General features: G+C 43.4%; 1 protein-coding gene across 14 annotated transcripts; it reads right to left on the reverse strand.

Moving 5' to 3' along the window:
- Positions 1-26,488, reverse strand: ZC3H11A (zinc finger CCCH-type containing 11A). 14 transcript variants are annotated; one of them, XM_037885329.2, is made up of 18 exons: positions 26,298-26,488; positions 18,469-18,521; positions 17,788-17,975; positions 16,402-16,521; positions 15,528-15,651; positions 14,488-14,691; positions 13,658-13,774; positions 12,479-12,559; positions 11,749-11,859; positions 10,532-10,594; positions 8,419-8,511; positions 8,182-8,247; positions 7,111-7,632; positions 5,796-5,875; positions 4,903-5,227; positions 3,693-3,862; positions 3,147-3,214; positions 1-2,246 (listed from the first exon to the last, which is right to left on the reverse strand). In XM_037885329.2, exons 3-18 carry the CDS (start codon positions 17,839-17,841, stop codon positions 1,988-1,990), a joined length of 2,457 nt encoding a protein of 818 aa, XP_037741257.1. In that variant the 5' UTR covers positions 17,842-17,975; positions 18,469-18,521; positions 26,298-26,488; the 3' UTR covers positions 1-1,987. The 14 variants fall into 14 exon arrangements, 12 of the variants coding, with proteins under 12 accessions (XP_037741257.1, XP_037741256.1, XP_043389407.1 ...); XM_037885328.2 differs by having other exon boundaries at positions 26,279-26,474; XM_043533472.1 differs by having other exon boundaries at positions 12,482-12,559; positions 26,279-26,462.
- Between the last annotated feature and the right edge of the window lie 1,111 nt (positions 26,489-27,599).

A 27,599-nucleotide genomic window follows, 5' to 3' on the forward strand; every position in this document is an offset into this window, starting at 1 on the left:
TAAGACTTCCTACATCAGCTTTATTTAAAAACAGGAGTAATGTTTTTCATGAACAGCCCAACTCATGGTGAACATGTATGATTCAGATTACATGTAAGACAATGCCTTAAATACAAACTAAATAGAAAATGAGAGAATAAAATATTTACAGAAGTAATGGCATACATAAAATTCGGCCTTCGTAGACAGGACTTCTCATCCAGAGAAGGAAGTGAACAAAGCTGACAATGGAACGGAATATTCTGCTTAAACACAGGGAGATAACAAGCAGCAGGGAAAATTTTTTTAGATCACAATCTCTCATACATATCTCTCTCTCTCTCTGAAAGTTGCTTCCATTTGTGCACAAGCAACCTGAAGTCTCATTGTGAAAAGTCCTTCAGCAGGATGGAGGGTTGTTGCTTTTCAGCTTCTTTGGGATGAAGCTTCCTGCGTGGTGTCCCTCCTAGAACTATAACAGCAGTTTCTTCAGGAGTGGGCTTTTTAATTTAAAAATTGGTTTTGGCTCAAATCTTCCCTATAAGAACTAAGACATCACAGTGGATTACCAAATCATGTACGTGTTTTCTTCCAAAGACAAAATATTTACAATACAATTAAACTTTTTTTTTAAGCCTGCCAGCAGCAAAAGCCTTGCCACACCTATATCCTCACAGCTCAAAGTCAGAAGGGACTAGCTTGTTGAAAGTTTAAGAAAATTAAAAAAAAAAAAAAAAAAATCTCATGGTCAAAATGAACATAGGTGATGGGAAACACAATACACCCCAGTCTCAACCGTTCACTGCGGGGTCACAGCAAGATTCCATGTACACAGTTCAGGCAAATGGACTGTCAAGCACAGAGGACTAGTTTTCCTAACATCCCAACCCCAGGTATGTACTTCCTAAATGATTAGTTCAGGCAGAGGGGGAGGAGGATGGAGTTATAGAGAAATGAAGGGTGAGAAGAAAGAAAGGTATCCACAGGACAGGGGAGGCCACAGAGTTTGCTCTGACCGCTGTAGAACACTTTTCTAAAACTTGCCTGACTTGACAAATGCTTCTTATTGGCTGAATTCCAGCATAGTGCTACATCAAATCAGACAAGCCTATACAGTGAATTGGGGTTCAAAGAAAGCTGAAAGTGTTTTCCCATCAGTGCCAGCAGCTACTGCTTTCCAGTAGAAGAAAAGTCAGCAGAAGAGGGAAGAGATTCTTGGAAATGAGAGGCACTTTTAAGACCCATTTTCAATTTACTGATGTGCAGCAGACCACGAGGGGTTACACCACTTGCCCCAGGACCTTATTCAGTCAACAAAAAGTACCAACCCCCCAAGATTTAGTACAGTAGGATTCAAAGGGAGAAAGGCAGTCTTCATGTACTGTATGCTGCTGCTTTCCATACTGATATTGTATTGTCCCTGATAATTAAAAGGAAGTAAGGCTGGATGGACTAACCCAATCCCGCACCTTTGGCAGTACGTTTGGCCCACATTACTGTAGTAATTATCCTTTTCATTAATTTTCCCTAGAATCTTAAAACAAGAAGATAAGGACAAATACAACTTAAGAGTTGACATAGTAATTCGAGGCCATTCAAGAAAACAAAGCAAAAGAAAGCTTTGAAACACACTCACTGAGTTTTGCATACCTTGCTGAGAAAAACTTTTTTTTTTTAAAAGCCTTCACAGCCTTGAATCAGTGGAAGAAGTTTATATCCCCAGGCTTTATAGATGGGCTCCAGGATCATTCTGGCCTGAAACTGTGAAGTGCTTTGTCTTCACATATTCAAAATAGCCGCCTATGGTAACAGGATGGGTATACAGGTTAACTCTAACCGGCACGGAAATTAACGACAATTGAGTGCGGATATTGCCAATTTCTACCAGTTCAAGTGTACTTGAAGACTTGTGGCAAAGCCTCATATAGAAGAAAAAGGTTTATCTTGGGTATCCAACAAAATAGAGTTTAAAATGTTTTTTGTTTTAAAAGATAAGTATAAGTCTGGTTCAGCTGTCAATCATTTCAGATAGTTCAAGCAGGAGGTCATCCTCATCTTTTCCTGCATCCAGATCAATCTCTGCTTCCAGTTTGCCTCCAGAGATTTCCCAAATCAGCTTCTCAAAGTCATCTTCTACGGACAAGGGTGCTTTCCCAGCTGCGGTGGAACTCAGCCTGCGGGTCTTTACTGCTGCCTGTGAAGAGGTTGGGCTTGTCATCTCTGATTGAGCCACAGAGGCTGCTTGGCTTCCTATGTGGAGCTCAGGGCTTGGGAGAAGAGAGAGAGAGCAATTAGACATTCCTTAATTGAAAATATCTATTTTGCCAAACACCCTATCTTACTGCAGTGTTACCCCCCCACACCTCCAATCCTTTGGAATTGCTGTGTAACTAAGCAGTGGCTGTCTCTGAGTCCAACGTAATATTACAGGTACATTCTCAGTTTGGGGACCTAGACACAACCATGAGAACTAAACCAATCTTTTTGCTAGATCCCCAAATGCTCTGCCTCCAAAGACAATACACTTACACTAATTTACTAAACTGACTATAAAAATGTGAATGGATAAATTTTGTGAACTGTTTGTTAGAACGGATATCAACTATTTACTTTTTCCATCACACGTTTGGATGAATTTGGTGCTCTTGACAGTAAGAAGCTGACAGCAGTGGATTTTAGTCAGCCCTGATTCGGCCAGGTGCTGCAGAAACTTGTCTCACCCAGCTCTGCGTTATTTTCTTCACCTAATATCCCTCTTCTCTTACAGAGCCTTCTGCTGAGACATGCATTTGGTCACAGAGAATGCCAGCCACTAGTTAGCATTTGAGGAGGAGCCAGCAGGAAAGTCTTCCCCTATCTTCATCCCACTCCTACGCCACCCTCGCCTCTTTCAGGACTCACAGGAATCCAGAAAGATGCTACTGCAAGCGATGCCAATTCACTGACATTAACAAAAACAACTCAAATGTTTTAAAAGATAATCCAAAGGAGAGTCTGCTAAATAGTTAGAAAATTAAAGCAGGGTATGTTGCACCGCTTAACAGATATATTATAACATTGATGACCTCTAACTCATCTTCCCAAATGTCAGGCAGACACTGTACTGAAGTTTCTTGAAACCCCAGTGACAAAAACCTTTTCTAACAGGAGCAAGTTGCAGACATTACCTGTCTCTGGATTTTGCTCTCTCTGGTACAGTGGCCGGACTATCCTCTGGCAGGGCTAGAACAGTAGTCTGGGAAAAAGCAAGGTGAAAGTTAAGGTACAAAAGTAAAATATTTCTCAGCAGTTTTCCTTTCCTCCAGCATAATGACTGTCCCATCCTTGCACAGCCATATCATCCCTGAGCTCCAGGCCAAAACAAATTTGGGCCTTCCCAGACAAAGCAAGCATAAAACTCGATGCCTATCAAGGGCCTGAAGTCTTCAGCAGTAGTTGACTAGCCACTCTGGAATGCACGTAAGTGGTACGTAGTTCACTCCACTGAGAAGGCATCTAACTAAGAACATTATAGAAGTGCTGGTACTCATCTAATAAAAGATGGAGGAAGATACATCAAAATCATCCCATGGTATGGTAAGGGACTCAGATCTGGACAGAACTGCATAAGAGAGATAAGACATCCCTATATCTATCCTCTCTTAGGGGCAGGGTGAAACACTTCTGTTCAGGTTTCACCATAGGCTGTCCAGCTTGTAAGCCAGTTTCCTTACCATAGCTACTTTTTTAGCTGGGAGCTCCTTCAAGTCACTGCTGGTGGTGCTTAGTGGTTTCACAGCTGCTATGGCAGAAGGATGACTTTCAGCCACCTTACGTTTCAGGGCCTGCTTTGCAGGGGAGATCGTTTTTACGCCTGATGGCTTCACATTCACCTTGGGTTTGGCTGGAACATAAAAGGAAAGGAACAGAAGCTGATTGGTTCCTAGGATTGATGCAGTTTCCTTGCTCCTCTGTAAAGCCAGCAATGAGTATAAGGCACAGCACCTCGTAACCCCCAATTAACCCTTTGGCAGGTAGTTCAAATATATGTATTCAAAAGAGAACTAGATAAATTCATGGAGGATAGATCCATTCATGGCTATTAGCCAGGATGGGCAGGACTGCTGTCCCTAGTCTCCGTTTGCCAGAGACTGTTCATTCCCTCTGGGGCACCTGGCATTGGCCACTGTCGGAAGACAGGATACTGGGCTAGATGGACCTTTGGTCTGACCCAGTATGGCCGTTATGTTCTTATGTAGTCAGCAATCTGTAAAAATGCTAATAGACTTACAGTGTCTCATCTTATCAGCTCTAACACATTCCAGAGAAATTCCTTCACCTCCATTAAGACAGCCATCTTTGGGGTGGAATGTAGGAGCCATTGAGCAACACTACCCAACAGTCAGGAATGAATTAGTAAACCAATCAGAAATGAAGGGGAGAATAGAGAGAAAATCTGGACAGCATCGAGATCCTAAGCAACACCACCACTTTTCTAGGGTAACTTTCCTGAAATTTCAGCGTGTACAAATGAAAGCCATTTTCTAGTTACTTAGGGCTCTCGAAAAGGAAAGGGTTAACACGGGCTGGAGCCGGGAGGAAACAGAACAGGCACATTCTGTGTAGGCTTCCTCTCCCACCCACAGCAAGGATCTGCACAACTTGTTACACGACTGAGCCAATGCATCTAACTCCAGACTGGCAGCGTTTCCTTTTACTACTCCATTCTTCTGACTCGCGGCTGGCCATTTTGCCAACCGAACGAAATATGCATCATGCTGTGCTGCACTTGTGGTGATGAGAAAAGTCTAAGGACGACGACACCGGTCATCTTTCCCTGACAATATTGAGCAAAATAACTGAGTGATTTTGGGAACCGATTAAGTGATCGGTCCTTAAAGTTAAATCCCTGCTACAGAAAATACCACACAAAGTGACATTCACCTTTAGCCTTTCGCTCCAGAGACTGAGCTCCTTGTTTCACTGGTAGTACTGAACCCTCTGTTCCTGGACTTTCCATCATGGCTTCCTCTGCTGTCACAGTCAGTCTCTTTGTCAGCCGACGAGTTGCCCCAGGTGTCACTGTGGATTCAGGACTTCCAGCCACTGGGCTCTTCTCTTCAATCGTTTCTTCTCCAGGGGACGACACAGCAGGTATTTCCTTCTGGAGCTTCTCCTTCTGCCGTGGCTTCAGCTGCCGCTTCTCCCTCAGGATTTCTTCAGAACTCTTCATTTGAGCTGTAGAGTTGCTTGCACTCTCATCTGAAAACTAGAGAAAATAAGCGAGGAACAAGATGAGACAAATCTAGGGAGACTTCATAACAAAAACCTAATCAGCAATTCCTCTGGAGAGGACTCTGAGCTCCGCACCACCCTAATATCAGTCAGCTGCCTTTTGGCAACCTACATCAAGGTTGACAAACACCCTCACCTTTACTACAGAAGTGCAGCCCACAGAGGCTACAAGTCCCAGCATGGGTTGTCCCCTGATCAAAGCAAAAGACTCTAGCTAAAATCTATTCCATTCTTAGTAGGAGCCCAAGGGAAACACAAGTTGCCAGTGCTGCCCTCAGACAGATTACCTCTGATTACAAAGTCCTGGCTTCTTATTCATTGCTAAGTATAAATAGCAAGAAATTCAAAGCCATTTGATCATTGCAATGTTGTCTTGAAATGCTATCACAGAAGACAGGACTCTGGATTAATCTCCAGCACTTCGATGCAGAAATATATAGACACCCCCATTGCATCGGAGGTATGTGCCAAGTCGTGCTGGTAAACAGAATGTGAATAATACTTCTGACACATAGTGATTCCTATATTCTCCAGGGACTCACCTCTGCAGCCTTGTCTGCTGGGCCAATACTGAGGGGCGGAACGCTTGACTCCACCAACTTCTTTTCTTCTCTTCCAGGTGCTTTAAAACATCCCAAACCCACATGTTAATTCCAAGAGTTGAAACACCACAGATCTCCTGAATAGCATTTCACACTATTGGTTTCCAACCTTTTGGGGCAAACGCACCAGTTTAATAGACGAAGAATTTGGCTGCAGCTTGAGCTCTGCAATCTTCCTTTCAGTTGTACACACTGTAATCGTGAGGTTTGGGTTGCGCTACACACCAGAGAACTTTTATTTCCAGCTGACCAAGCACTGAGATGACCCAAAGAGACCCCCATTTAATGTTACATCTGAAAGATGCTTTGTACAGTGTACATGATGTATTGTGCGCAGGGAATGAATGTGTGAGGCTGTTGTCTGTAGGACCCCTGCCTTATTTGTTGCAGAGGATGGAAAGTGTATAGTGAATGAGGCAGAGGACTGTAGGATGAAAAAGGAATGGTCTCATGGTTAGGTGGTTGAATGCTGGCCTGGTAAACTGGATTCTATGCCTGCCTCTGCCACAGAGTTCCTGTGTGATGCTGGGCACCTCACTCAAACTAGTGTTAACAGCTGGCTACTAATTGTGTGTTCCCCATTTTCTGCGTGCCCGACATGAGACACCTGTGGTTTGAGACACAAAAATGCTGAACACTCAGACATCAGTGGAATTGTGCTTTGAACATGCAAAGTGGTTGTGTTCCAAAAAGAAAGCAAGTCCTAGATATTTCAAGTTGGGCACCCAAAATTAGTGGACAATTTTGGCCTTAATCTCTTTCTGTGCCTCAGTTCCCCTGCTGTAAAAAAAACCCAAAAAAACACACAAACACACCTCCCTACCTCACAAAGGTGTTGTGAAGATCATGAACATTAATGTTCATGAAACACTGACTCCAATATTATTTTGAGAGGATCACAGAAACTCCCAGGAGGGAATGAATTTTGTATTCAGTACAGCGTGTGAGGCCTGAGGCCAAACATTCAATATTGCATTTTGTCCTCCACATTAAATAACTACGCATTCACTGAATGAGGCAGGAGCCCCATAGAAGACATAACAAGTGATATGCATGACAGTCTTTAATTACATATGTACAAAGCAGCAAGTAAGGTTGACATGGGCAATCCTGATTCTGGCACTTCCTAACTTTTGACTTTGACAGTCTTCTAGCTGTAATATGTAGTGGAGTGAGTGAATTCTGAGTCAACTGAAAATACTAGCAAAGACAGGGAAACCTGCTGTACTATAGGAATGGCCAAAGCATTTGTTACCTGTCAGCTTTGTAATGCGCAGTAATCTCCTCCCGATGGGAGTAAGCTCAGGTTGTGGTGGCGTATTTAGGATGTTCTCTCCACTCTGCTGCATCCTCAGGGCTTTCTCCTGCTTGATCTCCTCCAATGTTTTAATGCGCACCTCCCCTATTGACATGGCTTTGCCTGTGGACTGCTCCAGCTGCCCTTTGCTGGCTATAGATGGAGCTGTGGTGTCCTGCTTCTTGGTCTCACTCTCAGTCTTCGGCTTGGTAGGGCTTTCCTCCGCTTTTAGCTTTTCCTCCACTTTTAGCTGCTCTTCCTCCCCCAGCTGCCTGTTTTTTTTCTCAGCCAGGACCTCAGAAAAGGTTTTGATTCGAATTGTTGGGGAGGGTCTCACCCTTGGATTAGGATCTTCTGTTCTACAAGACTCTTCAGTCTTGGGTTTGGTTTGAGGTTCTCCCCGTTTCTGGCTGGCTTTCTCAAGACGGATTTCCTCTAGTGTTTTCACACGGATCTCACCTGCTTGTTTTGCAGCTCTCTCTGTTGTTACCAAAAGAGGAAAAACCCAAAACATTTAAAGAGAAGACTGACCTGCGCATTGAAAAAAAAATTAAGTAGCCATTTAGGGCCCCCCAAAAAACTGTGATTTTCAGTGTGTCAAAGAGAAAGGAAACCAAATCATAACCTATACTTGTGAACGTTGTTTAGGGAAGCATGTATATCAAATTGTAGGGCACACTCTGATCCCTTTTCTGTAAACAATCCATTACTACTGCGATGACTGCAGCACAGAGGTAAATTTGCCCCATTCTACCACTACCTTGTACCTCCACTGGCATTTCCAATCCCATCTCTTGGTTTCCAATTTCTATTTCACTTGTCTCCAAGCACGTTTCAAACTCTTCTGCTTATAGACAGGTGAGAGAAGCTTGCTGAGTCACAAGTGGAAACAAATTGGCTGTCAAGAGCCAGAACTCTCACGCTGGCAGATACAGGAGTTCTAATGGCTACGAGAAGGGTAATGTGGATGGCTGAGAAATGGCAGGTCCAGGAAAAAGGGAAGCATCAGCTTTAGCAAACAGCTGTTACCTGTCTCCGTGCTAGCCTGCTCAGCTGGCAATCCTAGCCTCTCCTTAAGAGACTTGGGGACTTGAACTGCAAGAACAAACACAAAGCAGTTAGGTGGGCTGCTCCTTTGTCTCTCACACGGTTCCAAGAAATTCAAAGTGAAATTCAAAGTTATCTTGAGAGGCTTCTTCTAACATACAAAGAACCAAAAGGGAAGTCTGTATGTAACAAACCCAAGGATTTCTTAAGCAGCAGTACCTCTCTTTGGTGCTTTGTCAGTCTTCTCCAGAGATTCAAGCTTCTTTCCAAGCCTTTCAGCAAGGCTACGCTTCAATGGAGGGCCACTTTCATCTGTAAAGCCAAACACGGTGGAAATAAAGTCAACAGCTAATATCTGAACATATTAACAAGAGCTTGTCCATCGGAGGACTTGAAGACAGGGGAGTCGCCTAGAAGCTCTGCTCTCTTTACCTTTCACAGAGTTTAATTTTTTCTGTGTTTATCTTCCAGCTGCTAATATCTGCTATTTCTACTTCGAAGTTGTAGCTCCCAAATAGCACAATGATTCTCAGTGGAAGAAGCATTTTGAAACCCAAGCAGCAGAAGATAAGGATGTCAGGAGGGTAAGAGACTCTCTGAGAAACTCCCTTATGAAGCAACTGCCAAATCAAGACGGGGACTCTCAGGGTAGAAAGTTCTAAAGCACTTCACAAACTTATAGGGGTTCTCATAATACATTTTTGGTTGCCTCAGAGTTCGGCCACCAATTTTGCTGGGGGGCGTTCTGACAATTTTTCCTAAAATACTTAACTTTAAGAAAAACAAATAAATATGCACATATACATGTTCAAGTCATTGTAGTTTATGTATATAGAGGTTTTTTGCAGATTCAATCATTAAAAACAATGTACAGTTGTCTCTATTCTTTATTGGACCTAAACAGAACAGAAACACAAATAAGGTGTTTTGCACATTCCTGTCTTTTGTTGTTGTTGTTTCTTTTGCTTTTTGTTTGCTTTTTTAAAAAGACTTGTTAGCTAGTAAGTCTGCTGCTGAAAAAGGTAATATCTGTATATTTGTTAATATCAATTTCCACAGCAGACTTACTAGCTAGCTGGGGGTCTGTGAAAAGTGATATTAACAAACATACAAATATAAATTTTCACAGCAGACTTACTCAGCCAGTAAGCCCTGGATAAGAGGTGGGTAGGGAGACAGCGGGGACCAGGGGCAACGGTAGGGGGCAGGGGAGGCAGTGGGGGCCAGGAGTGATGTAGGGGGGTGGTGAGGCAAGGGCTGGCACCTGCAGCCAGGGTCCAGGGCTGGAGCCCAAAGCCCCATGACCGGAGCCTGCCGCCCGCCACCTCAGGGCTGAACCCCAAGCCTCACTGCCCCACGGAAGGTGGGGAACTCACACCAGCTGCCTGTTCCTCTGGCGTTTGTGGCTCCAGGGGGGACAGTGCCAAACCCCTGCTGATGGCCCTGGGGGAGGGACCACTGCTTTGCACCCCACCCCCTCGCCAGTCACTGCCCAGGAGGCTGTGGTCGTAAGAAAAGCCCCTGGTGGCTGCATGTAGCCACACTGGCTGCATTTGAGAAACGCTGTCCTACAGTATCTGAAACGCAGACATCTTTAAGGAGAAGGGCACTAGAGCAATACATTTGCACAAGCCTGGGGGCAAATGCGATATACCTGCTTTGGTGTTTTGGGGGCACCGTCTCTCTCTGGTAAAACATACAAGAAGCCACAAGCTCAGGAATTACCAAATAGGTGACTTGATGGCTTCTGACTTAAGTTAAAGAAGCAGAGTATGTAAGCAGCTAGAGTACCCACACTGCTTCAGAGTATACACATTGCATAGTGTCAAAAAATTCCCCTTCTTGAGGGTTGCTCAGATAAATATCTAACTATAAACCTTACCCTAAAAGCTTTCTCCTCAAGTTTGGCTGTTCCTAGGGTTTCCCTGCAAATCCTCACCTGTCCCAGTCCTTTGTTCTCAGTTTTCCAGAGAGACACTCCATCCCCTTTCCAACCTGGTTGGAGTTAAGGACCCACCTGTCAGCATGAGTCACAGCAGTAATTAGTCTGCAACCTTATGCAGGGCTCTAGAAACTGCCACCCTGTTACAGACTAGCATTCAGGTAACAGGTAATGAGTCTCATACATACTCATTTTTTCCTGAAACTAAATTCCTATACCTTTATTTTGTTCTATAAAATATTTTTTTGAACCACATTAGCAGAGCTGCATGGAGCCTTACAGCTGTAAAGGCAGATGGGTGTTGCAGATTTCAACTTAAGTGCATTACAAGAGCTATGCAGAGGAAGCTGACTCTAGCCAGCATTATTTCTCTAGCCTATGAGTTCTTACCTATGGAGGGTTTCCGTTTTCCCAGTCTCTCCGAGAGACTCAATCGAATTAGAGGTTCCTCACCTTGAACAGTGAAACATAAGCATCTTTAATTTGGAAAAAGCACTAGACATGTATAGATACAAAATAATCTCACCAGTTTACACAAGTGATAGACTCCTATTGTAAATCATGAGATTTTGCCTATTAGCGAGGAAACAAAAATGCAATAATATTGCATCATAAAACATTTTGAGAATTACAATTTGGAAACTTACTAGTAAATGTACTGTAGTATACTTAGTAAAAATCTTAGAATGAGATCTTGCTTCAGCTTTCTGCTATTAAGGCTCTGATAACAAGTGTGCAAGTTACATACTGTGCTGGTTAGGGAGGTTCTCCTACAGTAGAAGTATTCACAAAGTTAAGTTTTACTCTTAGAAGCAAGCAAAACGCCTCTTGGGAGCACAACTTCCATATTCGGGTTCCAGTCTACTAGACACTTTGAGGATTTATTCCTTGCTAGGATGACCAACTATCAAACAGCAGCGAGTCTCTCTCTGAAAAAAAATGGAACCTCGCATTGTCTTACTCCAGACTACCTCATGAACGCACTCTCCTCCCAGCCACGCCCTTCTCTGCTTGTTTAGTGCTGGCCCCCTCTCCAATGCCACAGAGCTTCTCTGTAGCTGCTTCCTTTCATTGGTTCTCCAGTTGTCTCCTGTTTGCACCCATTCATTTCTCTCTCCTTTTGCTATTCCCTTCTGCAGCTATATCCTTGTGCAAACACTTGTCCTGATTCTGCAAATACTTGAGCACATACGTAGCTCTACTCACAGCAGCAGACCCGTTGGGAGTAAAGTCAAGCACATGTTCAAGTGTTTGCAGCATCATGGTCACATCTGGTAACACTGGCTTGTTATGGTTAGCTCGAGCACTTCTCTGTAACCCTTTAATGGTGATGCCCAGATGCTGAATGTCCTGATGCAAAAGTCAAAAATCTATATGCTTCACTGAGTACCAGCACTGTCAGAGGTTTTCGATATATCCAGGGACTCTTCCCTCAGGAGAAAACCATGAGTTTTGAAGCTTTAAATAAAGTCTTCAAACATCTTTCGGCACCATCAGTAGCAGATGAATACCATGTTGGCCAGAGAAAGCAAGGACATCTGGACCGACACTACAGTCTAAGGAACCGCTAAAATGGAACCAGGGAAGCAGGCAGTAGTTATCATTACCTTGCTTTGCAGATAAGGTTACAGTCCTGATCACCGTCCGTAGGTTTTCCTTTTCCGGACCAGGAATGGTCTGGGATTGGAGTGGATAAACGGAAACTCCAGAGGGGCCTTCTGATCAGAGCAAACAAAAATATATTAAGTTAGCGGGGGAAAAAGTTTATAAAAAGCCACTCCCTTTCCACATGAGGAAAAACAGACAAGAGTTACTTTATTCCCAGCAAACTGATTTTAAATCACTTCAACAAAAACTTTATATGCAAACTGAAATCAAGGCCCAGATCATGCAATTGAGGGTGTGTAAAAACACCTTTATGAACAGACCTCACACTCAATCAGTTGCATATCTGGGCCAAAAGAGAAGAGTAAATACAAAGGACTGCACAGAATAGTCCTAGTCTACGCTTGGCCAGCTATCCAGATGCTTCGGGGGGGGGGAGAGATACATAATGCACAACAGCATGAGAGTATATTCTTGTACCCTTCTCATTTGGACTTTACTCCCTGCTTTAGAGGGCCTGACTAATACGAGAGAGCTTGTGCCATCTGGACTCTGCTTTTAACACCTGAACTATTTTTAAGCCATTTTTTCTGAAAGCAAAAATTATCCCAACAGATTATCCCAACCAAAAAATCCTGCAAGTCAACTTGTGCATTTCCCATGCAGGAAAAACTGTTGTCTCTCTTGAGACAGGAGGGCCACTGAATTTGGGAGGGAGGGAGAGTAACTCACCACCTTGTTTTTGTGATTTTTCCTTCATTTTTTTGGACTTGATTTCTTCAAGTGTTTTTATTCCAAAATTCAAACTGTTATCTGAAAATGCAGAATTGTGAATGAACCCAAAACGTAAAAGCAATGGTGCATGTCTATGAATACAGACCAAGCTTCTCAGCATTTACTGCTTTTTCCAAAAAATAAATTAAAAAAAAAAAATCACGAAAAAACAGACATAAAAGAAAAAAGAACAACCCTAAGTTCATGGCCACAGAATTTGGGATAGTTTGTAGGTTGCTTGGTCTCACAAGAGAGCAGAAGCTGCATTTTTAAGAATTACCAACATCTGCGCTGTTAGTCACTTGGCTTACTTTTAAAAGGGTTTTGTTTGTTTGTTTTTTTAAACAGTGTGAGGAAATCCAGGCTTTGAACTCCCCTTTGGTCTCCTGTGACAGCTAAGTCACAGAGATGCTCACCTTCCAGAGGCATTCTGTGTTCCCATTTCCACCCCTCACCTCACTGTTCTTCCACAATATGCAGCTTTCTGAACTAGCTGCAGTATACTTCTTCAGCTGTCAGAAGATGCTACTGCATGACCATACAAATACCCCCTTTCCCTACAGAGCTTCCTTGGTGATGTCTGTTTAAGGAGTAAGAACCTCAAAACTACACGTGCATGGTAATTTAAAGATTTAGGGAGTGATCTTCCACCATCTTACACTGGTGTAAATCAGGAATAACTCCACTGAAATCAGTGGAGTTACCCAGTGAACATAAGGTGGTCTAGCCTGATGACTTACATGTTAACTCATGGACCACTCCACATGCTCCTAAAGCTAGCAAGATTTAATGTAAGCATTGATTACCAAGATGAATTTTTAAAAAGGTAACCTGAAAAGTCACACTATCATTGCCTGTTTAAATGCCTTCTGGGATTGCTCAACATAAACCAAAAGCATTTGAAAAAAGAATGACCTAAGCATTGACTGAGCTATCCTGTTTGTGACCGCAGAAGAGTGGCTGATATCCAAGGATCACCTTACTAAGGAGCTCAGCCAATAGTTAGAATTAAGGATTTTGCCAGGCAAACCACAGGGATGGTCATTTATTACATTTGGTCAACGCCTAACACAATGGGGTCCAAGAGCCAACCTGGCTGTGACCTTCAGGAGCTCGTGCAATATAAACATTAAATACCTTGTTTTGAATTAGCACTGGATTTCCGAGTAGAAATTATCCGCAATCCATTATGGGTTTCTGTAGCTGGCTGCTGAACAGGTGTTTTAGTTTCATCTCCTTCTTCAGAAAGCTGATCTGAAAGGGACAAAATGTTAGTTCACACACAATTAGCATCAGGAATTGGACAAGACTGTGCGCACTTTGGGGCAGGGAAACCAGGAACCTTTTTGTTCTGGTTGCATACAGCAGCTGGCACAATGGAGTCATGGTTCATGACTGGGGCTCCTAGGTGCAATGGTAATACAAATAACTAATAACCAAATCTCGTGTTTTCAGATATCAGACCATGCACTTACGCAGCACATTTCATCTAAGGGGTGAGTACTCTCTTCATTATGCAAAAGTGGAGGTATTGGGAGGTTAAGGCCAAAATGGCCAGGGTTTTTGGGTGCTCAACTTGAGCACCCAACAGCTCCCTCTGACTTCAAACAGTGGCCACTTAAAAAAAGTTGGCCTAAGCGACTTGCCCAAGTACGGCCATGTCAGAACTAAGATCTAGGTCTCGTGACTCAGTTCCTAGCTCTTAATCGCTCGACAAGGCTACTTTCTGGATTGCCTATAAGGGGGATGGTGCTTAAGGATGAAATTCCCTTCCTGTTTCCTTGTACAACAAGAGTTTAGAAAAGCTTTCCTTCAATATTCCAGGTATTGGCCATAGCCCAGTGCAGAATGCTAGACTAAAACCACCACAGGACTGACTATGTAAACTGAAGGTTGATTACTAGGACATAGCAAATGCATCAGTGCTGTATGTATTTATTTAAATATAGGAGCTAAAATCTGCTCACCATCATCTTCATCATCATCATCTGCAGCATTGATTACGACTGGAGGATGAGTGGGGCTGGGAACGTTTTCAGAGTTTTCCACTTTCATCACCCCCCGCAGCTGGGGGGAGGGGTTGGACTGGACAGACAATTTATTCTGCTGCAGCGAGATCTGGGTCACCTTCACCTCCTCTTCTACACACTCAGTCATACTTGGCAACACAGCTAGAAGAACAGTAGAAACACCTGTAAATTGCCTATTTAAAACCTTGAATCCAACGCTTCATTCACTTCAAAACCACAATGCATATAAACTTCCAGACATGCTGAACTCTCCTTCACTATGAGAGAAGAGACTCCGCTCAGTATGGCTATGCCAGTTGAGAGAGCATGGATGTTTGGCTATTATTTTTACAGCCCCACAAAGCTATATCTCTTCACACCTATTGAAAGGTTGAGTGAGATGAAGGTAGCCTAAAACAGAAGGAAAATATTAATAAAAGGGAGAGAAGCAGCTAAGCATAAAAAAATTGGGTGAAATCTCCACTGCTATTCATTTCAGCCTTGACTACAGCTGGAGGCCCATTTCTTGTGCTCAGGATCAGCAACTGGCTGGTACAAGTCACCTGCTGTACAGCACCGATGCTGCTATATAAGTAATAAATTTACTTCATATTTTGATAATATCAAGGCTTCTTGTCTCACAAAGGAAAACTGACCAAGGTGAGGGATACTTTGACTATTGGGCCAACAAGTTTTAATATCGACCTCAAGAGACAGTATTTGTTTTTTAACAAAGCAAATAATGTAATATTTGATGCAGTGGTCTCGACACTGATTTTTAAATAAGTATTTTTGACATTTTAGGTCAGACCAGTGTTCCATTTGAAACCATCACAGATTTTAATTTCTATCATGAACAATTGAGCTGCCTTTGTTTTTCAACTACCAATAGCAGGAGCACTCGGAAATATCTGTGCAAGTAAAAGTCCAGAGGTCAATTCTACAAGCCTTCAGGGATCTGGGAAGAATTGCCAAAGGAGAAAAATGAAACAACTCACTTTTGCTTGGAGGTAGGAAGAGTCCATCAATGTAGCGTCCCTTGTTGTGATGGAAAGCGCAATTTAATTTCTTACAGCCAACTGGCTGGTTCTCCCAGTAGCAAGGGATCTCACTGCGTTTTTTCTTCAGACAGACAAAACAAAGACCCACATTAAAGTCACCTTGGAAAAGCTACAGAGTCATGCAGTTATCAGATGGCATCCAAGTGGCACAGAACTCTCACAGAACAATCACAATGCAATATTATGACTTCATTTCACAGGTCAAACATGTCATAAAGATAAAATATTTCAATATACCATTAGGACATCGCCTCATAACTGAAACAAAAATCCGATCTAGTGCTCTGGGCACATATACAATCTTTACAAAAACTATGAAAATGACAATTTTGCATCTGTCTGTCACTACACTTCCTCTTTCCTTTCTCCGCTTTCCAGCCTATCCTAGCCCCCGACAAAAACTGTGTAGAAAACTGGAGAAGTCAGAGATGGAAAAGACACATTAATCACATCTAGTTCATCTCCCAAAGGGCCAGTGCAGGATTATTCCCGAGTGCTAGGGCCACCGCAATTTTAAGTAATACAACCAATGTGACTACTGCCACTTCCACTGAAGAGACTATTCCAGTGTCTAGTAGGTATCACAGTAAGGAGTTGTTTTTCTAACAAGCTTAAATTTTCTTAAAATTCAACCCTTTACTTTGATCAGTGGAGGCCAGTGTTGCTTAGAGCAGGCAAAACTGATATGTAAAAGCGAACCCACTCTATGCTCTTTGCTTGCTACTGTAAATTATCATTCCAATTCAAAGCAAATTACGAGCACCAGATAAAAAGCACGGTCTGAAAACGTACTTGCAAAATGAACACTTACATCAATCTCCATATGCCTAAACCTGCAGATACTCCTGAAGCAGCGCCCTTCCTGCCAGAGTGTGCAGACAGTCTCGTTTCCGAGTGCAGCTTCGCAGTGACGAAAGGGACAACCATCCCCCTATGCAAATGGGACAAAAGCAAATAAGAGGTTGCAATCTGAAAAACCCAGGTACAAAGACAGCTGTAAAAGTGGGACTTTCTGACTGAAGGAAAAAGGCTCAGTGACTGAACTGATCTTAGTGTGGGGGAATGGAAAGGCAGATGAATCAAGAAGAAGAAACGGAGCAATGGATGAGATGTGCATTCTCAGGAAGGCAGAAATAATTAATTCTATGGAAACATTTTGAAATGTCCTTCCTGACATTATTTTAAACCACTGTCTTAACATCAGACAAACACTTTAGAGGTGGCCATGATGAAACAAGTCAGGATATACTGTGAATGCGATACAAGAACAAGATAAATCAATAACCACTTCTAAAAAAAAACCCCACACAGAAATGATTAACATCTACATCCCTATTCCCTACAGCCAACCTCAACCATCTTACTGTTGCATTTACACTTGATAGAATTCTGTTTACTGTATCATCCTTAAGAGCTATAGTTATTAGTGTTAAATTTTAAATTGAGCTATTTGTGCCACATTAAGAAATTCAAAAATTAGGCAGCAATCAACATGGGGTGCGCCAAGCACGATGCCTGCAGCTCTTGAAAAACGGCATGCCATTGCAAAAATAGACACTACCTATTCCCCTCCTGCCACAAAAAAGGGCACAAATGTTTCTGCATCTGTTCATTGGCCTTAGTCATGTCTATAACTTCTGGATCTTATTTATTTAACAATGAAACAGCATACAGAGTAGACACAATAGGATATGGATTTTTTTTTCATAGCTGGTTCATTGGGCCCAATAAGCAATAGTTAGCTCTAAAGAGAAGCAGAATGGTTTAGCTGACTGAAGGAGTCAGGCGCTCTTGAGTTCCAATCCATCACTGACATTGACTCCCTCCACAGCTTGGGCAAGTTGCTTCAATTCCATGTCTTGATTTACCTATCTTTACAAGGAGTTAATGCCAACATCACAAGCTATTCGTAGGGATTAGCAACCAACCGTTTGAAAAGTGTTAATCAGTATTACTGCTTGATAAAAACAGGAGGAGGGGTAAAGATTAATTCTCTCTCTACACAGATGACCTTGCATTATTTTTCTACCTTGAAATTTATTGCTTTCCATAACAGATGGCTAGGTGTAATAAAACAAGACTGGTACACAGGATATGAAACCAGCTAGGACACTTCAGGATAGATTCTATTTTCAAATCTAACTATGAGACATGTATTAAATTATTTGAGAAACTCTGTTCATCTCAGTTGTTTTACCTTGGTACACGTGGAATAGAAATAGAAGTAGCAATCATCTCCTTGTTTAGACATGCTGGACAGATTGTTAGAACAAGCTTAAGTTATCTGGGCTATTGCTCCACACAGACTTCTTCCTCTCTTAGTGAAAATGGGCTTCACCCGTTCTTCTTCAGACGTGATCAGTGAAATCTTCTTTAAAAAGTAACCTTGGAGAAGGTGGTTTGCGGGGAATTAAAAAAAAAAAATCAGATCATCATCAAGTGACAAGTAACTTTCCCTCTTTCTTGCACCAATGCCATTTAATGAGTTTGAAGGGACAGTGTTAACTTGACTACCTTGAAACCGATCAGTTCCAAAAAAATGCCCCCCCAAAAAACAAAACAAAAAAACCCCCAGTTCTGAAGTATTTTCAAATCATATGAGTTTTCTCTGTGGTTTAAAATAAAATAATGATTTTTCTGTGTCCTTATTGACATTAAAAAGTTTTATTCACATAGAACAAACTGTGCTCCATACAGAGGTAAGTGCAGGATGGGACGCCTACCTCTGAAGGAATGAATTGTGTCTGGGAAATATAAGTATATATATATATAAGTAATATTCTCTTAAAAAAAAAAAAATACAGCTTCAGTTATGAGCCCTCCCTTCCCACCCCCACGCTATACCAAGGGGAAATTAGACATCTATAGCTTAACATACCTGGATAACCTCGGCAAGAACGTTGGTCTTCAAAGACTTCCAATTAATTTCTCCTGTAGGCCGAACCAACACTCAATCCGTGAATTAATAATAAAGGGATAGAAAGAATTTTCTCCTCACATTGCCAAGGAAATCTCATCCACAATTCAGACACAGGCTGTGCTTTTAAACATCTTACAACTACTGGAGGAAGCAAGTCCATTCAAATACTCTCTGTCAGACTGGAGACAGCGAGGATTAGTTAGCTCTTCAAAAAACAGTTCATTTAAAGATGAACTTGTGAGTCAAAGTGGCTGCAAAAATGAAGATCCATCTTCCACAGCCGGACAGTTTAAATTTTTTTTTTTTTTAATTTAAAAAACTCAATAAGTTCCAATTTCTGGTCTTCAAGATTTCTTCACCTATTAAGAAAACACAAAAACCTTCCCCCATCTTTATTACCTGTATAGCAAAAACATACTTGTATGTATAAACATACATATGTATATACATATATACAAATGTGTTTATACACACACACCAATATATTCAAATGTGGTAATAAAAATGATATATTTGGGCTATTTGTCACTTAAGTGACATCATAAATGCATCATAAAGTGTCTCAATTTGGGGGAAACAGCAAAAATTGAGGGGTTATAAAAAGTGTCACAAATACACTTTCAGGCCAATGCTTTATAATATGGGCAAGTTTGGATCGGGCTCATAAATATACACATGTATGTACATGCATACAGTATATCCATATTTATACAAAGTATGCATAGTCTGATATCCATATTGTAAAGAACAACTTGTTGCTCTGATCAGATATTTAAAGTTGCAAGCAAATGCAGAAACACAGCAGTTCTCGAATACAGCAAGCTTAAGAAGCAGGGAAACACTCAGTTTTGAAGAGGCACAGCTGCATGAGACACAATTTGGAAATATTTTAATTTTGATTTTTCGAAGCCAATTTTAATTTATTTGATTTTTTCAAATACTACTGGTTTGTGACCATATACTGTTCCCTGGTACATATATCCACCATTATCCATCGCTGTGAGATGGCAAAGGTCTGAAAGGATGGCTTGGGTCCAATTCTTAGCAGCCAATGACTTTGACACCATAAGGAGCCTAAAGGTGTTTCCAGTTACCACGAACAGTTTAATTTCACTGTGAAATGAGACATTTCAGTTTGTTTATTTTTACTGAATGCCATAAAACCTGCATTTTTGACCATTAGATCTAAACGTAAGAGATTCCAGTTCCTGTGTCATTAAAAGTGCTGAGAGACACAAGGTGGGTGAGGTAATGTCTTTTCTTGGACCAGCTTCTGTTGGTGAGAGAATTTGGTCCAATAAAAGATATGACCTCACCCACTTTGCCTCTCTAATATCCTGGGACTGACACGACTTCAACAACACTGCCTACATTAAAAAAACACTGAAACATTTCTCTGGTAATTCTCTTCCAATTCTACCTTAGAAGAAATTGAATGAAATAGTTCTTACAAATTAATAATAAAAGATTAGACCTTTTATTCTCACACACTAGTGAATTTTTCCAGAATTTTTTTTTTTTTGGGGGGGGGGGGGAAGAGAGGGGAGAAAAGGGAGGGAGTTTCCATAAATCTAAAATAATGAGAGGAAATGTTGGGTTCTTGTATTAGTTATCAGTTTTAAACTCTTAACAAGGGGAATTAAAAAAAGGTAAGAATCAATCTCTGTCCTTCCCTTAGTATCTAAATAATTACTCACTTTTGACTTTTGTTGCCTTTACAACTGGATTTTGTATCCCAGGTGACTTTTGTCTACCTGTATCTAACTACACTAATGTTCCCTCAGTGTGCAATTAACATACATTAGATACAGGGAAGTTTTGCCATATTCACTTTCACTAATATCCTCCAGAATTCAATGCAATTTCAAAGTGCGAAATGCCTCCACATAAACCAAAACTTATTTCTTGGCAAGTAATGGACAATGCCTCCTGGTCTGTCTGATAACGTGTGCTATTTTTGATTATTTCTTTCAATGCATTTGCATATTACCTTCCATACTTTGGCACATACTTAGTACTTTGCACACCGTCTAGGGTTTGAATTAGCCTCACTGAAATTATACTACTAAGCAACTCAGGTCTCTCAGTTCTATACAAGCACCACAATGAAAAAATGTTAACACAGAAACTAGACTTTAAAAAAATTTAAAAAAAAAAAATGTTTTAAACAACTTTAGTTAGAACAGCAATTTAAATACTACAGAAAATCAACTGAGCTAACCCCTTAAAGCTTAAAATAAGTGAACAACTCTGGCGCACTCAGCAAGCTTGCATCAGAAATTGATTAAGAACTTCAAAGCCAATCAAATCCCGAGAATTACACTGGTGTTCACATTGAGATTGAGCTGCGGTTTGCATTGTAATTTCATTTTGTACAGGAGCTTAGTTATATCAAAACAATCGTTCGAGACCAGTGAGAAGAAATAAAAGGCGGGGGTCACACACTTCACCCTCACTAAAGGAAGACAAGAATACAGTGAACATTTGCCCAGTTCATTTTAGAGCCCTGTCTTTCTCAACACTGAAAAACTATGCAAGTCACTCATCCATCTTTTCAGTTAGCCAGCCAGCATTAGTCCGTGGCCTTTCAGCAGTATGCTGGGGTTATGGGGGAGAGAAGTCCAGAGAGGGAACATTTTTATACCTTAATAGGTGTCATTAGGGAGCACTATTCAGTTAGTGCTGCCAGCACCATGCTTATCAACTACAAACACCTACCTCGTGCTCTTTATGATTTTAAAGCATGAATCCTATTTTGCTCTCTCTTTATTATTGACCTGTTTTTGTATATTTATTTTTATTTTAAAAAAATATTTTCATTAATATTTATATTAAAAAACCTAGGTGGTGTTTATTAGGACAATGTGATTAGGACAATCTGAACACAAGATCAAATTTTAATCCCACTTTTCGCACTAAGTCAGGTGTCAGTTTTCTGGTCTACAAAATGGACATAATGCTTATTTACCTACTTCACGGGGGCATTTGGAGGATGTTGTAAAGTGCTCTTAAGATGGAAAGCACAAGAAGTGCTAGATATTAACAACCGTACAAGAACAGTACATAGCAGCACAAGTCCCAGCACTTCAAATGGTCCAGAGCGCAGAACAAACTGAAGCTGCCAACACTGGCTAAAACATCTCATCCTCGCTACTCTGAGTGATCTCATCCTCTGTGTCAAAGCCCAAGGCCAGAGTGGAATAGTCATAATTAATAGTTTTTAAGTTCATTTTAAGGAACATTAACTGTTCAATATTGTCAAAACCTGGACTAGCAGAGTGTTCTGAAACGAGGTGTCTGGCTGTGCTGAAGACACATTCAGAGTGCAGACTACGGGGTGGGCAGCTGAGATACTGAATAGCTACTCGGGTTAATGCAGGCCATCTTCTCAGTTTCCCCTGCCAGTAAGTCAGGGGGTCATCTTTAACTGTTATCCCTGAAGACTCATCTTGAAAGTACTCTTCTACTACTGCTGCAGCTGATGGGCACAACAGCCTCTTCTTGCCTATTAAAGCTGCACCACTCGAAGAGAAGCCACTGAAGGGATTTGAACCAGAGTAATCTTCCTTAAGGTGAAGAGCAAAAGGATCGGTTCCTACAAGGGATGAATGGCCTGATACTTCTGTAGCTTCCAAGGAGCAACCCTCCACCGAAGTGCACATATACTCAGATACTACTTCAATAAGGATCTGTTTATAGGTTATCAAGTCAGTATCTTGAGGAAGGAATTCTTCTAAATTGTCTTTAAAGCAGGGATCTAATAAAGTGGCCAAGATATAATGCTCAGAACTGAGCACAGCGCTCAGTCGGGAGTCAGTTTCGAGCCTTAGAGACAAGTCATCCACCAGCCCGAGAGCTACAGTGGCACCTTTGATTTGAAAGTCTTTTCGCATGTTTTGCAGAGTCAAAAGCAGGCGGCGAACTAATGGCAGTACATGACTAAGACCTGCAGTGCACATGCTCACTTCCTGAGTGGCTTCTTCAAACGGCTCAAGGATGTCACACACGTGAGCCATCAGACACCACTGAAATGAGGTGAGGATGACCCCATCCACCCTCCCCACATGGTGTTGCATGGCATAGTCATGCACTGCCTTCTGCTGCTCTAAAAGTCGCCTCAGCATATAAAAGGTGGAGGTCCACTGGGTGGCTACCTCCTGCTTCAAGTTGTGCTGCGGAAGATGGTTTGCATGCTGGAACTCCTGCAAAATTTGACGGGCCTTGACAGAATGATTAAAATGATGGCAAATCTCTCGAGCAGCTACTAACATGCTCCTCGTGCTTTTGTGCTCACAGAGGAAGTCCTGAATTACTAAACTTAAACAATGCATAAAGCATGGCACTTGGGTAAAATCTCCATCTCTCACTGCATGCACAACATTGGCAGTGTTGTCAGAAACTATGAAGCCAGGGGTGAGGGAATTGGGGGAAAGCCACACACCGATTTGGTAATTTAGTTCTTGTAAAATACTGGCTGCCGCATAATCTTTAGCAAAGCTAGTTACACAAAGAGCTGCCTGCTTCCTATAACTGGGAGTTTTGCTGGCACTGTGAGAGGAAGACAACAGCATTTCAAAAGACACCCAATGTGCCATCACTGTCAGATAGTCCGTGGTTGGTTCATGGGTCCACATGTCAATGGTTAAGTGAACTTTTTTGCACTCAGCTTTCTCCAGAGCCATGAAAACCTTTTCTCTCACAACATTGTATAACCGGGGCACAGCCTTTGTGGAAAAGTAAGTTCTAGATGGCAGCTGATAGCCTGGTGCCACTATCTTCATGAATCTCTGAAAAGCAGGGGTAGAAAAAAATGAGTAGGGTTGCATATCCTCAATAATCAATTCTGTAATAGCCCTATTTATCTGCTGTGCAACTGGAATTTCGTGATATTTAATTTTCTTCTCAGTAGCGGATGTTTGAGAGTCTTGCGGAGTCCCAAAGTTGGGACTTCTGACCTTTCTTTTACCTAGCAGTGGCTTAGGAGATAAAGTTGGCGCATGGACACCCAGGCCTTGAGATGTTAAACTGTAACTGGCTGTAAGTTTATCCCTCCGAGACGAGAAATAGCTTGAAAAGCTTCTGGGACAGAGAAGTGACAAGTCCATCTCCCTAGGACCAACAGAAAAATCCTCTACCGTTTCCTCATCTACACCGTTACCAATAGTGCCATTCCATTGGCTGGCCATGGCCCAGTGTACGGGATGCATGGCCTGCAGATGCCGTTGCAGCGTGGATGTGCCCAGGTGAGTGCCTGGCCTGCCTCGGCTGACACTCTTTTTACAGACATTACAAACCGCCCTGCAGGTATACTGAGGATCAATGTAGAAGAAGTTCCAGACGGCTGACGTCTTGGTCCTGGTTCCTGGCATCAGGACGCGTTTGACCGTATTGCTTTCAATGAGAAAACTCTCTCTGTCTTCTCCAGATGCACCAGAAACGACTATTGCTGCACTAGCTGCGGTCGTTGCACCTGTGGGACCCACATCTTTGGCAAATTTTTTGGAAAGCTCTGGCTTTCCTGGGTATAACTCATGAACCTGCAGTCCTTTCTTTCTTCTTTTTTTGCTGGAAAACTGGCTCAGTGCCTCTTCCATGCTGTCGCTGTGAAAGTGAACACTGGGAATATATTCCAAACTCCCACTGCTGCTCAAACTGCTAAATCTGCTGTCAGGGGAGATTGGGGACACAGGCACATTAAAGGCATATTCCTCCTCCCCTGCGCTGCTTCCACCAGTAGCACTTATTTTATTAGCCATGGCCCAGTACACAGAATGCTTTGCTTGGAGATGCCGCTGAAGCGTCGACGTGCCAAGGTGGGTGCCTGGCTTGCCTCGGCTCACGCTTTTTTTACAGAGGCTGCAGATGGCACGACAGGGGTACTGGGGATCAACGTGGAAGAAGTTCCACACGATGGAAGTCTTTGCTCTCGTACCAGGCAATAGAACCCGTTTTACTGTATTGCTCTCGATAAAGAAGCTCTCTCCATCTTGCTCAGGAGCACCAGGTATGACTACTGAAGCTGCAGCACCTGCCGGGCCCAGATCTTTAACAAACTTTTTAGACAGCACCAGTTTTTTATGGCGTGGCTTTCCCTTAGTCCGCAACCCCTTCTTTCCTTTATGTTTGGCAGGTTGCTCCACCCCTTCTACCACCACCTTATCATCATCGTCAGTGCCAGAATGGGCACTGGGAATAAATTCCAGACTGCCGGCACTACTAAAGCTGCTGCATCTACTACTGGGGGAGACTGGCACACTGAAAGAATATGCACTCATTCTCTTTCTATTTCCAAAATTTATGCCAGAACTGAGAGTAATTTTACTATGGAAATATTGACAACTGATCTTGCCGCCCACTTAAGTGATCTTTTCTTGAGTGTCTGTAGCAGTCAACTTCCTCTTGAACCAGTTGCTTGAATGGGTACTATTTTAAGAGGAAAAGGGACAGAAGGAAGTACCTCTACACCAACTTTTTCCTGAAATGCTCGGGTATCCAGCCCCAAATTTAGTACCATCTATTAAGCCTAATTAGTTGTATACACATCCAACTTAATTGCACGCCATAGCGGTAGTTCCAAGTTCCCTTGTTTCAAAATTAACTCTTCCCAGGATATTTCATTTTTATAATCAAATAACACAGCAGTCTATTCTGAAAGTAAGGTGCACAGCTCAATCCCCGAGTGCAATGTGCACTCGTGCACCCCAAAGCACCAGTTTTGGGAATGATTTTCCGAGTCCACATACTGATCGGTATGGTATGAGGCACTATTTTCGTATTTTCATTCTCAATTAAAAATCAAAGCTGATGGGAAGGGCTTTGTGGTTCGGTTGGTTTTAGGCAGCCAAGGCCAATATCACCAACAATCTGATTTTGTGTTTTTTGTTTTGTTTTGTTTTTAAACGAGCTAAAGAAGAATTTAAAGTCAGCTACTGGGTGCATCCAGAGTTAGTTTAGATCCTGATTTCAATCCCTTTGGGGGCACTGCAGTGTGCAGCCCGCAAAATTATGACTTGGCGGCAGGCTCCTTGTCAGTCCCACCAGAAACGGGAAGCCCGGCCTTTCAACTCTGAAGACCTTTTTGTTCTACAGGGAGCCACCTGCCCTGGAATCTTCTCTTTGCTCCACTTGACATCTGGGGCTGACCCAGGGACTCTCCTTTCCCAGGAGGCCACAGGGCGCTTGGGGATGGGAAGGGGCGGGGGGGGGGGCCAAATATTCTTCACTCAAAACCTACCGTGCCCAAGGCAGGAGAGGGACAGAGCCCTGGCAGTCCCAGGGGGCCTGGCACAGGAGGGAAGAGGAGGAAACTCCCTCTGCAGCTTTCCCTAAGGGTTGCCCCAGGAGCTGGACCCAGGGATCCGTCAATTTCAGCCGGAAGTGGGGGCGGTCTCCCCCGACTCTCCCTCTTTTCCAGGGCGGGGGTGGATTTACCCCTGCGTCGGGGCCCCCCCGCCGCGGCTCTCTAGGGCGCTTGGCCCCAGGCCGAGGGGGCGGGAGGCCGGCTCCCCCCTCCAGCGGCTCTCTCGGGGGGCCCTGCTCCCCCGCCGCGGGCCGGCTAGCGAGGGGACCCCTCCTCCCCCTGCAGGCCCAGGGCGCGGGGCCTGGGCCCGGGGGAGGAAAAGGCGCGGAGCGGGCGGCCAGGGGAGGCTCCCCGGGGCCGGGGGGGGTGGGGAGCGGGGGGGGTGGGGAGCAGGGGGGCCCGGCCTCAGCCCCGGGGGCTGGTGAGGGGCCGCCCCCGGCCCGGGTTCGATTAACGGGCTCTAGTTACCGGCGAGCGGGGACTTTACCGAATCCCAAAGAGCGGTCGCCTCCGCTCCGCTGGCGCCTCTGTCTCCGGGCCGGGGGGCAAAGCTCGGGCCACCCGCCGCCGCCGCCGCTGCCGCTGCCAGCCTCAAAGATGGCACCCAACACCAACATACGGGCACTCGACCCGCCCGCAACTAACATGGCGGCCGGCGCGGCTGCGGCTGCGCCTGCCCTCGCGAAACGACTCCCAGCATGCAGTGCGGCCCAGGCGAAACGGCGTCTTCGATGCATGCTGGGGGATGAAGTCTCCACGAGCTAGGTAGAACACCGTGGCGCAGTGCATGCTGGGATGGGTAGGCCCCACAGTCGGGGAGCGGGGACAGGGACGCTGGAGCATTGCATGCTGGGACTTGTAGGCTGCCTGGGAGTATGGCATGCTGGGCTCTGTAGGGTAGGCCGCTGACCCAGTTTGTACCTAGTCTGCCTGGGCAGTTGCAATGGAGAGCATCCAGAAATGGGCGTGCATTTTGAATGGGCACTGCGCCTCCATTCTGAAAATAATGTGGCCCTTAATTAGCGACGACGGCTGCACCATTGCTGCCTCTCACCCTTGGATGGTGAGTCTCCGTAGCTGGCGGTGTTGCAAAAGCCCCAGCCCTTGGGGTCATGTGATTATTTTTTAACATAAGTTTCTAGCCCTTGTGTTTGTGGCGAAAAGCTTGTAAATGTTCAGCCCCAAAGGCTCAGACAAGAGAAGACAAATATCAAGGACCCAAACAATTATTATTTTAAAAATCTCATGATTTTGAAGTGGAGGCTGAGCTCTGATTTTTAGATGTTTGGGGTTGGCAGTAATATTATTGTCTTGTGTCGTCTCTGGCATCCCACCAGGAGATCCCCCAAACAACAAAAACGTCATAGACCGACTTTCACGGGTGCTGAGCACTCGAAGTTCCTGCTGACTGCAAATGGGGTTGGGGATGTGGAGCACTCCTGAAAACCAGGGCCTTGTATAAATGATATGTGGAGAAAGAGTGATTTCCTAGCGTGTTTTCGGGGCAGGGACCATCTTTATGTTCTGTGTTTGTACAGTGCCTAGCACAATGGAGTCTTGGGTCATCACTGGGGCTCCTAAGCACTGCCCAATATGTTAATAATTTAATTACAGTACCTTACTGGTGTAGATTTATAAAGCCATAAAAGTACTCTTGCATGTCGCCACATTGACTTCACTGGGCCCAGATTTCACCTGTAGAGCTTTGATGCAAAGGCACATCCAAATAGACATGGATGTTCTGATACTACTAAAACAGGATTTAAGCTGGAAAAATATTTTTGCTAAT

Source organism: Chelonia mydas, chromosome 21 (genome assembly GCF_015237465.2).
Source record: "Chelonia mydas isolate rCheMyd1 chromosome 21, rCheMyd1.pri.v2, whole genome shotgun sequence".
NCBI lineage: Eukaryota > Metazoa > Chordata > Testudines > Cheloniidae > Chelonia > Chelonia mydas.

Bases quoted from the DNA above. Each gene is read 5' to 3' on its own strand.
- ZC3H11A (XM_037885329.2), bottom strand. From the start codon at position 17,841: ATGTCTAAACAAGGAGATGATTGCTACTTCTATTTCTATTCCACGTGT. The intron at 12,560-13,657 runs GTATTTAATGTT...CTGCATTTTCAG, and splicing joins CAGTGCTAATTCAAAACAAG to ATAACAGTTTGAATTTTGGA. The intron at 3,863-4,902 runs GTGAATGTCACT...TTTATGTTCCAG, and splicing joins TCTGGAGCGAAAGGCTAAAG to CCAAACCCAAGGTGAATGTG.